The following is a 12,406-nucleotide window of genomic DNA, read 5'->3' on the forward strand; positions in this document are numbered from 1 at the left end:
TCGCTAGTCGCAGCCCTAACGCAAACAGACTTGCACTTGCATTGCATTCTGGTCGATAGAAATCGGTCTCTCTCCTCTTCTACGATGGATTTCTCCCTGTATGATTGTTGAGCGTCTCTCGGTGCAAAATGGCGACTCTAGAAAGAAGCCCTCGCTCTTTGGTTCTGAGGGACTGACACCAAAAACCCTGACGTTTACCGTTGATGTTTTGTTTTTTTTTGACACATTTTCTGCTACCAAACTCCATTGTAGCTGCTGGAAATATCTCATTCTCGCCGTGACGTCACGTTGTCTACACGGGAATAAGAAAAACCGATTAAATGGACCCAGAAATGCAAGGTGCATCGGTTAATAGCTTTTCCTCTAACAGTGTTGAAGTGTAGGACCGAACAAAAAGACCGCCCGAAGTTCGCTTACACTCCGCTCCACGCCTCCCTCGTTTTTTTTTTTTCCCCCAAGGCTGCCCTTCCTCTCTCTGGCCTCCCCGAATCGCTTTTATTACCCATCTGACAGACAGCTGAGTGCACAGACAGCATGATCAGTGAGAGTAGCCAATTTGTCTTTTTTTTTTCTTCTTTTTTTTTATGACATCTCTGAAAATCTTCAAGGTTACAGCGGGAGACCGAGTGAAAACAAGACGCAAGGGGAACTCTTCCACAGACGGAAGGCAAAAAAATCCGAGTTTGATTTAGAGAGGTGTATTCCAAAATAGGGAAAGTCATTTGTTCTCTGAAGAAGTCAGGGGATATGAGGGAAATTGATCAATAAATCACTTTATATGAATGAAGCGCAATGTATTTTGCATCTTGCTTCACACATTCATTGCATTAGCTGGTGGTTTTCAGCCCAGCAGTAGTGGAAACCAGACCGTTCACCCCCTTTAGAAACACAACATTAACAAACCAGGAAGGAATGAATTGTTTTTTTTTCTCATGGAGGCGCTTCGACTTAGTTATGGAAAGCGATGGAAAAGTCATGGGATTTTTACATCAGGGCCACAGTGAGAATAGTGACTAAAGTGAAAAAAGTGCCAAACGTTTACACGGGACGGAATTACGTGGGAGAGAAGTCCATGGGAGAGAATAGCAGCAGCATTTATGGTCGGAGTGAGTGCTTGTAAAATATAGCACCTAGCTGCTGGATTCCTTTACACAAATCATTGGCTCCGTTATGTAATGAACGCTTAACTGGGGAGAAATCTGACCCCTCTACTGTCTACTCACTAAACCTTTTTTTTTTATGTGCTCCATGTGGAAACGCAGCTAGCAGCTTCCAGAACGGGTGGAGGGGGAAGAGACAGAGAGACTATAATCAGCAACAAAATTAATGTGTCCAGATATCAGACACGATTTTCCTTATCCGACATGGCCTTTTTTTTTGACGTCAATATCAATTTACGCGTAGTAAAATATGGCGGATATTCAGCCGTATCACCCCCCCACCCCCCCACCCCCGTGCTGATCTTGCGTGACAGGACCCGATTCCCGCGTTCAATCCCGGTGCTCAGGAGCTCATTAGAAAATCAATGAGGTATTCAGTGTGTACACTTGCAGATTGATTCCACAGGCGAGATTTATATAACTTGTCCGCCCCGCATGTTTTTTGGGCGCATGAGTGTGTGTGCATGGTATGTGTTTGTGTTTCTAACGCACATCCTACCTCTCCTTTCAGAATCCAGAAGGAGCTAGCGGAGATCACCTTGGACCCGCCGCCAAATTGCAGGTAGGAGCCTGTTGATTGTGTGTTGTTTTTTTTTTTAGAAGTGCTATTTGCTCTGACACCTGAGGCACTTCTGTATGTGCGTGTGTGTGTGTGTGTGTGTGTGTGTGTGTGTGTACAAGCCCGCGCGGCGTGAGTTGTGTGAATGGATTGTGCCGGCTCAGTGAGTCAGATGAATTGCATAGGTAGATTATTGTGCTGCAGTTTCCAATGCTGTTTGCTCTGGCCTAGGTGAGATGAATAGAGCTTGTAAGCAGTCTGAGGCATGAGGCATGGGGTATAAAAAAGAAAAAAAGAAAAAGAAAAAAAAAAAGAGAGAGCCATTTGACCTGATTGGCAGTGTTTACCAATGGGATCACTGTAGCAACAGTGTTGTGTTTGCTCACGCTCCCCAAGGGTGGGAAAGGCACTCTGCGGCTGAACTGGTTTGCATGGTTTATTTTCCTCCCATGTCAAAGCGTGGTGAAGGAGTGGGGGGGGGGGGGCGGCGCGAAAGGAAGAAATGCCATACACTCCTGCCAATCAAGATCTGCCTAGGAGCTTTCATTGTGTCGGTTTTTCGTCGAGTCAGCGTTAGGTGTTCTTCTCAGATTGATGGCTTTTTTGGAAATGGGGCGTGTCTGAGGGCGAGGGGGAATTCCAGCCAATCGGATTGCTTGTCTTCCTCGCGTCACCGACCGATGTAATTCTGTTTCAGCGATAGCTCCGTGTGGAAAGCGCAAAATGGACGACGAGTTGATTACAGCCAGCTCTCTACAACTTTCATTTGAAAGACTGCGGGAATTAACGGCTCAAAAAAACTACGCTTGGAGAACGGTCGTATCCGTCAGCGGGGTCGGTGTTAAGTTATGAAGGAGGGTTTTCTTTTTATTTCAAATGAACGCTACCCAATTACTGCTTGCTGGCTATGTTAACTCATCACAACGACGGAACGCTATGGAAGGCGATAACAGAGCGGTGAAAAACACATCATTTGCCCTACACAGATGCAGTGGGAGCTCCTCGCAGCGCGCACTATCAGTCAGAATAGAGCGACACATCAGCCAAGTGGCTCGCACTGTGAACAAGCAGTTCTATCTTTTAGTGGGTGAGGAATGACAGAAAATAAACTCTCTTCTAAAAGGGGGAATATCTGTCACAGTCGGATAGATTTTCCCCCGGCGTGTCGCGGTTTGTTTGCCCGGCCTGCCCCGATCTCAGAGACAAGGCTAATCTGGATGAAGCAAGCCATTATGTTTCCCCCCCGACAAAAGGCCAAACAGCAGAAAGGGGGGAAAAGAAATTTCATGGGCAGAGGTTTGTATAGAAAAATGACATTTTTGTAGGGAAGGAGGGTTACTTGAAGGATGCGCTGAAAGGGAGCCCTCGTGACAAAACGGATCCAGCTCGGACTCTCGGACTGAGAAATTAGGCCCCGGGGCCCGCTCGGGTGTTTTGTTTTTTTTCAGCGGCCGGGGGGGGCGGAGATACGAGCCGACGGGGGCCGACGGCGCGCTTGAAATGCAGATTCCCGTATTCATACCCCCCACCCCACCCCACCCCTTGGGGTATTTGCTTCTACTCTAACAGCCCCCCCCCCCCCCCCCCGCGCTTCCCCCCGCGAGGCTGTCACATCCCCGGTGTTTGATTTAGCCCGCACATCTCATCGCAACAATCCCGATTCATTCTGCTCTATTGTGTCGACGAGAAAAAGGACAATCGCGCATTGTGAGCATTAAATCTTATTCGGAGATAAATAGCCTTAAACTGTACTGTACCTCCTCGCACACAGTGTCTGTTTTAACAAAGGCTCCGTGCCTCTCAGCCTTTCTTCACCTACTAATTGATTTGACAGTGTTAAATAGGCTGTTTTCACAGAGGCTGGGTGAAAGACATCAGATGTGAGGGGTTATGAACGGACGCTGTGATGCAGCTCATTACCCTACAGGCTTCTGTTCTTTTTCTTTTTTTTTTTCTCCTCCCCCCCCCCCCCGCTTGAATAAAGCACAGCTCATGATCACAGCGGCTCCTACAAACATCCTCTCCGGCTCATTTTACATTCCCAGCCTCAGTAGAAGGAATAGTACTGTAATCTCCCTCGGGAGACAAATAAAAACACCCCACCTTTTAACTTCTATAATAGAAGCGTGTCTTGTTTTAGACATACAGTCATTTGGCGGCGTTCTGAAAGGACTTGAGGACATAGCGGATATTCGGAGGGATGTGTGGAGATATTTTTCATCATTCGTTTTAATCATCTTTGTCACCCAGCCAGAGAATAATTAATTGAATGTGACAAGCGCTCTGGAAGGGTATGTAAATAGCCCCCACACCAGACACATTATATTACCCCATTGCTCAGTCGGCCTTTTTCGCTGTGTGTGTGTGTGTGTGTGTGTGTGTGTGTTTTCCTTAATTACCATATCCTTTCATGATAGTCCTGGCAGCATTTTGATAAGAATCCCCCCGTCGGCTGAGGGAAACAATGTGTGGATTCCAAGGGGGAATTGGCCACGCTCTCTCTCGCTCTCTCTCTCTCACTATCATTCATTCTCCCTCTCTTTCTCGTTTTCCCTCTCTCTCTCTCTCTTCTCCTTCTTAACCCCGGGAAGACTTTGTGCGTTCCAGAGGAATAACTTCCAAATGAATACCGGTTTAAGATCTCAAGAAATCAGAGCAGAAGGAAGTATCGGCGCAGAATGGATTGAGAGAAATGGAATTCGATTCATGGCTGTTGACATGATTGACTTAAACACACCTCAGCAAGGCTTTTTACTATGGTACATTACTGTGTTTCCATCCCACTGGCGAGTGCATTTTAAGTGCACTGTTGAAATGTGGCAAAAAAAAACACAAAATGCGAATTAGATGCATTTCCATCATCTGGATCGAGGCAAGCAAACGGGCTTCGTGAGCATCATGAAACCACATCCATGAGAAAAATGGAAAGTCTTTCAAGAATTGATCAGTATTGAGCAAGTTGTTGTTGCTCTTTCGTGTCAGCTAATGTCTGCCATATTTCATGCTTTCACCCGAAGTCGAAAACAAAGAAATATGCTCTTGGCAATATTCGAAGGCACCAACTAGGGCTAGACCGATACGTCAGGCCCGATCCATGAGATATCAGTCAGTGTCGTCCACCTCTGATACGATGGAGGTTCTCTTTTTTTGATTTTCTTTGCACATTTTATCTATTCATGTGATAGTCCACTATGTTTTAATGGATACAGTATTCATGTAAAGGTAGTAATGTATCCCAAAGTTTTACCATTGAAAAGATGGGAACCTAAAAGAACTTCAGTAGTCTGTGTTTCAGTGGAGAGTTTTGGTGTCCCATGATTCCATGATGATGAGTCACTGAAGGAAACACGGAATACTTGCATTTTTTGGCATGAAAATGGTCAAATCTGAGTATCGACACTAAATATATTGTCGAAAAACCTATTTGAGTCGAACCCTACCATCCACTAATGGCCATACAACCATGACAGATGCCTTACACATGGGAGCGGCCCTGCGATGACATCACTGGAAGGCTGTGGTGGACGAATGTTTGACTGACAGCTTTTTCCAGTGTCCAAAGCCACTTCTGAACCGTTCGTGAAGCCGATCATTATTTATTCGCCAAATGGATTTCCATCGCAGAATTTCTTTAGCGTCAAAAAACCTTTGTCGACAAGCACCCGTAAAAGCTTTTTTTTTTTTTAGATATTGCTGAAATTTTCCTGAAATTTGCCGCTTCCATTCAGCCGTTCTAATTCGAACACATCATAAAGTGCATGAAAATACTTGGATGGAAACGCAGCTTATGAGGCCTTAGTCATCTTTCTCCAACCGCACATCTGGTCCGCGCTGGAGAGATCCCCTCTGTTTTTCTTGTCCCGGCCTGAGCCTGCAGACTTCTTTTCAGGACGGCGGAAAGTTGTTTGACCTCTGAGTCAGAAGAAGCGTCTCTCTTCTTTTTTTTTTTGAAGACCAAAACCATGACAGACGGCTTTTTTGTTTGAGTAAGAGGGAGAGGAGATTGGTGTAAAACGCTCCTCGCGGCGACTCCCCTCGTACGTCTCACTCACAGCTCCGCGTTTTTTTTTGGGCGAGAATATCAAGTCTCTCGGCAGCTGTTATTGTTGCGAGGACCGCGGTGCATCAAAGTCATAAACGGGAGGCCTGTATCGGTGTGATCGGGGGGGGGGGGGGTTTAAAGTCTGCTGAAGTGCCTAATGCTGCCAGGAGTCGGATTAAAAGATGTCAGTGAAACGTACAATGTGTGATATATGAATTGCGTCTCCTTCACTCTGCCCACAGTCGTCCCGGAGTGATTGACAGAAGAAGAATTAGAGGAGTATGTTATTGACTCCTATGCTATGCTGCCTGTCAGCTCTTTTCCAGCCATAGTAAACTAATATAAATGGAGCTTTTACAACAGAGGCGATAAGCCCGCGAGCCAACACAGTGGAAATTCGAGAACCTACGGCAAAACAATTTACCCACAGACTTTGAGATGTGTAAACCAAACAGCATTCAAAAGGATTTTTTTTGCTCATTGCTGGAGTGGCGTTGTTACGCCTGGGAAGTAATGTGAGCGATGAATTAAATCGGCAATTTGGAATCGTTCAGGTATAACTGCAGTTGTTTAAATGGGCTGAGCACCGCAAACATTTTTCTCATAAAGGCTGGATTAGATTACACTCCTTTATTTAATCAGGTACTCAGATGCAGGACACTGAGAACAAAACACATTCAGAAACACAGTGCAATTCAGTCAGTGGGCAACATGCTGTCATTGCTTTAAAATCATTGAGGAGGACAGGAAATTCTGTGTTTAAAGTGATTTCCAGTCTGTTGCATCATATCAGAAACCAGTTTTGCCAGGTTCAGAATATGAAACGAACCAGTCCTGTGATCTGGTTCGATATTTACTGGATTGAAATGACGGTAGAACAAACATAAAGCCTCAAAAGTAGAGCATTATAGATAAATATAATCTAAATCAAGGACCCATTAGAGCCACTGACCCCCATTTGATGAGATTTTGTCTCTAGGACCCAAATCTGAGAATATCTTTATTGTTAGATATGATTTTGTCCAGAATTCCATGACTATCTGTATTGTAGGTAGAGAGATTACACTGCAACTATGACCAAAGTAGTCATTCTTCTACATTCAATTGTGTTAACTTCTTGTCAATGAAATGATTTAACAATTCATCAATTTGCTGGGGACCCCGTGGAACCCCCTCAAGGACCCCTGGTGGTCCCTGGACCCCACGTTGAGAACCACCGATCTAAATAATGTCCCTTCTCATTGTTGGAGATAACCAGCCCACTTTTTAATATAAAACTGGAGCACTTTGTCATAGAATTCTAACAGATCTCCAGCTTCTTTATAATAAGCCGTCCTCCTTTCCTTCCCTCTGACTTGTTTCGATGGGGTTGAAGTGGGCGTGTGAAGCGGTCCGGCCTGTCAGTGTGGCTGTTCAGGTCCCGGGCCCGGCCCTGCAGCATCCCAGGCAGGCACGGTAGCTGTAGCTGTAGCTGGAGTGTTTCCGCGAGGCCGAAGGGAGGAGGAGGAGGTTCGGTTCATTAGGAAACATCCAGCAGTCAGAACAGCCGGCCGGTGGCACGCCAGCTGCTCTGCCGGCAAGTCGGCTCAGGCAAAAAGCTGCATGTAATCATACAAGAATAGAGACACTGTAGGGCGGGGCCATGTGGTCATAAAACGTTATCGCAATATCATTCATCATATCAGTTAATAATGATAACTATCATGATGTACATTGAAATTGTTATTTCTGCTGTTTAAAGGCTACGTTTTGATCCTGAGAGAAAGCCAAAGAAACCTGGGGGGGCAGGAAGCAATGGGGCTTATGGGAAATGTAGTCTTAATTTTGAGACACACTAGCACTAACAATACTAATCTAATCTGCTAATCATCTCCACCGTGGTTTCATTTGTTTACAATAATTATACCAAGGTATCGCTATTAGTAGCACCTTTAAAACAGGAGCAACCTATAGGCCTTCCTTCCAAGCCTCACTTCATTTCTGGCTATGCTAATTGGATGCAGGGTTTATTCACAATGCAACATGCTATGGCATTGGTGATGACTTTGTGGCTCTTTGTTTTTGGTTGTATGGCACAGTGCTGATGCTGTGGTTTGCTGGTTACACAGTAGTTCACTGGTTATGGGGGTGGACTTAATATCTCTGCGTGCTCTGAAGGATGATACTGTTTCAAATGATGGAACGGGCTCATTATTAGCGTATTTTGTTGGCACAGATCTCCGGCAGTTTACAATGCACGCTTCTCTGTTTCTTGTTGGACTTTAAATAGCCAAAATAGTGTGATTGTGAGGGACACTCAACTCATCTCCCTTAATATTCTACATAATGTTAGAAAACACCAGCTAGTGATGCTGTGGTGGATTTACTGTGAAACCTAATTTGCCTAATGGGCAGCTCTGTTCATTACCACAATAGACTTAGCGTGTGTCACTTGTTAGCTCCCTGTCAGAGCCTGAGAAAGGTCTTTTTACTCTCACCAAACATTTTTATATTCATATCAAGGAACAATAGGCTTTAGATAATTATGGCTAGCATTTTATTGCCCAGCTCTAACTGAAAGCTTTCCTCAGCGTGGTGGCACAGGCTCGCTCAGACCTGTGTGTAAAGAAAGGATGTTCTTGTAAAACAGGCTTCCTGAAGGAAAAGGTACAGCCTTTGCTGTTGTGAAAGACTAATTAAAAAGTGATATGTTGTTATAATGCTGTTATGCTGTATATCCCCAGTTGAGGCCTTTTTTGAGTGTCTCATTTACACCTGTTAATGAGCTGATGGATCTATGATGAAGTGATGAGATCTATGATGCGAGCTCTACCACTCAAGTCCTAACCCTCTCGGCAAAAACTGAATGGAACATATTTCAAAAAGCTGTTGGCATGAACAATATCTAACACTGAAAATGCTTTATTCATTTGCATAATGAAATACACTTTCATTCAACATATATAGGGTTAGTTTTAAAATGACTGTTTTAGAAGCAGTATTGAGAGTGTCAGAACTTGCATGGATTTCAAACAAATGTCAACAATACCCAGCTCTACATGTTCTAATATAGTATATATCTATAGCCTAATAAGTAATGTAAGTGACTATCTAACAGGAAAACATGCTCTTTTATCAAACCACCAACACATGGATTTAGCAAGTCGCAGTTGTGCTAGGTTCAGTTCCATTGTTGCTCTATTAAGTGCTGTGTAAAAGCATTCACTGGTGCTGCGCGTCCCATTTAGCTCATTTGGTAAATGCATCCCAAGGTCCCGGCTCAAATTCGGGGTTGAGAAACCATGAACTCGAGTAAATCAGCGCCAGTAGTTGGATCCCTGCGAAATGGAAAACATCTCACTTTCAGAGGGGTAGAAGTTAAAGTGAGATATCCTTAGTTCTCATCCCTCTTTGTGCGCAAAACGTTTTTTGGTGAAACTGCCATAAACCTCTGAAAAGGTCTCGAGAGTGCAGCTTTAAGTGTTTCAAGCTGCAGAACCCTTTAAAAGTACTATTTTTATTTACAGCAGAGAATCAAATTGACACACACACACATATTTATTATACCGCAACCTGGATATTCATCCCAGTGAATCCATCGCGGATTATTTATGTGGTTTTGCGTCGGATGGAACATTTATTACAGTAAGTGGCTGCTTAGGTCGACTTTATTCTCCCATAAAGAGATTCGCGCAAGCTGTTGGAATTGTGATCTGTCAAATCACTCCAGATTTGTGCGACGATGCTCGCAGTGTGCGGAGAATCCCGGGGGGATTTGGGGCGAAATAAAAAAAGTCGAAAAATCTGTTCCGTGATTGAAAAAAAAAAAAATCGGGGATAAAACGGGAAGTTTAGCTGAGAGTGAAGGAGGGGAGAGTTACCCCATCTGCTTCACGGAGGAGAGAGAGAGAGGAGGCCCTTAAAGATTTCTCGCTGCCTCCACGCTGGGAGCCGAAGCCGCGGATATAATTATTCACCGTCTCCACATTCGAGCCAGCTCTCCCACTGTTGCACTGTGAAACCTTGTTTTTTTTTTCTCACTTACTTACACACCCTGTGCATGTCTTTATCTGCTCTCAATTTGTTTACACCAGGAGAAAAGGTGCTTGTGACCTTTTCTCCTACCTCTCTCTTTCTCTTTTTTTTTCTGCTATCTATTTATATTTAGGTCTGTTTTTGTCTGTCAACATTAGCGCTAGAGCAGTATGGGTTTTTGAAGGCCGATACTGATCTTGATATTTTTGCATCAAAGCCGCCGATGATATTTTGTAGATGTATAAATAGCTGTAAATTTGATCGTTTTCATGCCCAAAAAAACCTAAAATCTACAAGTATCCAGTGTTTCCTTGAGTATTTATTCTTATCAGGGTGGAAAAGCCTCATTTAGCCATCATTTAGACCATCATGGGACACTAAAACTCTCCATTGAAACCCAGACTAATGAAATTCTTTGAGATCAGTTAGCAGCTCCTTAAGGCAGGATGACTCATCCCATCTATTCCATTGGTAAACGATGAATTTATCCCCAAAAACATTATTAATATAGATATAATATAATTAAATGGATGTGCAAAGAAACAAAAAATTCACTGCAGGTTTTACAGACTGTTGAGTAAAATCCTCCCACACCTTACTGGAATGATTTCTCCGGTCAGACATCTGATATGAAAGTAATAATGGTAGTAACATATTCACTAGCTGTGGAACCTGGATGACATTGACTAGCTGATATCTGATTTTTAATAAAAGGCCAATATCCGTATATATATATATATATAAACCTGGTCTACGTGTCTCTTTCCTTGCTTCAGTCTCTCCATCCTGCTCTCCTCTCTCCTCTCATTGCCTCTCCTCTTTTGTCTGCAGTTTGCTACAGCCGACTAAGCCCGTCTCTGCAGAGGTGTGTGTGCGTGCCTGTGTGTGTGTGTGTGTGTGTATGTGTGCGAATGAGGTCATCAGTGTTGGTATATCAGACATGCACATCGTGTCTCTGCGTTGGATGAATGATTAGCCCCTCATTAGATATGCTATCCTGCTCTGAAGATGAAGGGCCGCAGTATCCTCCTACAGCGCCGTGCAGTCTCTCAGAGAAACGCATACAGGCACTTACACTTTCTCTATCCACACACACACACTTGCACAATTTAGACAGAAGCACAATGGCACCACCGCACACGCAAATGAACCACTTCCTCTCCCGTGCTCAAAGAGGAAGCCTCATTCATATCGGATACACAGAAACGCACACCTTCACTTCCTCAGCATTACCCATTAGACAGATATTTCCGGCTGATATTGGCCTTGCATTAAATATCGAATATCACCCAGTCGATGCCGTCCATCTCTGATGTGATGGAGGTTCCTCTCTGACCACAGATACACAAAGACAGTCTGGAAAACCTGACATGAAATTATTAATGCATTTAGTTTTAGAGAGTTTTAGTGTCCCATGATGGTCTAAATCAGTGGTTCTCAACCTTTTTCATATCAAGGACCCCTAATTTAGTCCACATTAGGGCCATGGACCCCCATTTGATGAGATTTTGTCTCTCGGACCCAAATCTGAGAATATTTTTATTGTCAGATATGATTTTGTCCAGAATTCCATGACTATCTGTAATGTAGGTAGAGAGATAACAGAGAAACTATGATCAAAATAGTCATTCTAAAATGACAAAATAATAAAGTTTAACAATTCATCAATTTGCTGGGGACCCCCTGGAATGCCCTCAAGGACCGCTGGTGGTCCCCGGACCCCACGTTGAGAACCACTAGTCTAAATGCTGTTTCAGAGGGTTTTCCACCCCGACAAGAATAGAATTCTGAGGGAAACTGAATCCTTTGTGGAAAATTTCAGCATTGTCAAATTTAAAGATACTGAATATCAGCACAAACATACTGGCTATCAGCAGCTTCAGTCCAAAAATATTGGTATCAGCCTTCAAAAACCCATATTGGTTAAGCCATACTACCCATATAGGCAACCACACACACACACTACACATGACCTCTTCTCTATGTGTGTATGCCTCTGCCGCTTTGGGCCATTTACCCTGTTTGCTTTCTGTCGCTAAAGGCTACAATATGTGTTCATTTGACAGATTCATTTATCCAAGGAAGCTTAAAAGGAGTCGGTAAAATTATGTAAATACAAAAGTACAAATGATGAGTTTTCCTACAAATGCACGAGTCTGCGAAGTTGCATGTCCTCTCCACACCCCGCTCAACCAAACAACCAAACAAGTTCCCATCCGTAATTGAAGATTGAAGAAGAATTGAAGAGGAGCTGTGTTTACGTGAGTTCTCCATAGTATCGCACCTCTTCTCTCCTCGCAGGCTGTTTAGTAGCCAATCTCCCCTGTCATCGCAGCGATAAAGCAGACGGCTGACAGAAACAGTCCTGGGCGTCTCTTTATCTGCCTGTGTTGTTACAGCTTAACCGAACCGACCAGTTGTGAGAGAGAGAGAGAGAGAGTGGGGGGGGAGATAAGGCGCGCTTGTATGGCAATGACAGCAATGATCGCGCATACCTGAGGCTAATATCGCCCCGGAAATGCGTGGCCTCGGGGAAAACCCCCGGCCGAAACGCCACTACAGTCTGTTTTCTCTCTTACCTCGGGTCAAAGGTCAATTATGGACGTCCGAAAGGCAAATGCAGGCTTTGCT

At 44.1% G+C, this 12,406-nt stretch overlaps 1 protein-coding gene across 1 annotated transcript in view; it reads left to right on the forward strand.

The window, feature by feature from the left end:
• LOC139639055 (ubiquitin-conjugating enzyme E2 E2-like) overlaps positions 1–12,406 on the forward strand; it is a 41,667-nt gene that overhangs the window by 3,852 nt on the left and 25,409 nt on the right. The window contains exon 3 of the mRNA XM_071513114.1: positions 1,672–1,722. Within this exon, the coding sequence (XP_071369215.1) occupies positions 1,672–1,722 (51 nt within the window). The remainder of the gene's footprint in view (positions 1–1,671; positions 1,723–12,406) is intronic.

The sequence above is a fragment of the Centroberyx affinis genome, unplaced genomic scaffold (assembly GCF_046629955.1).
Source record: "Centroberyx affinis isolate AG114_WGS23_722 - 3 ecotype Tasmania unplaced genomic scaffold, CSIRO-AGI_Caff_v1 ptg006781l_1, whole genome shotgun sequence".
Lineage (NCBI taxonomy): Eukaryota > Metazoa > Chordata > Actinopteri > Beryciformes > Berycidae > Centroberyx > Centroberyx affinis.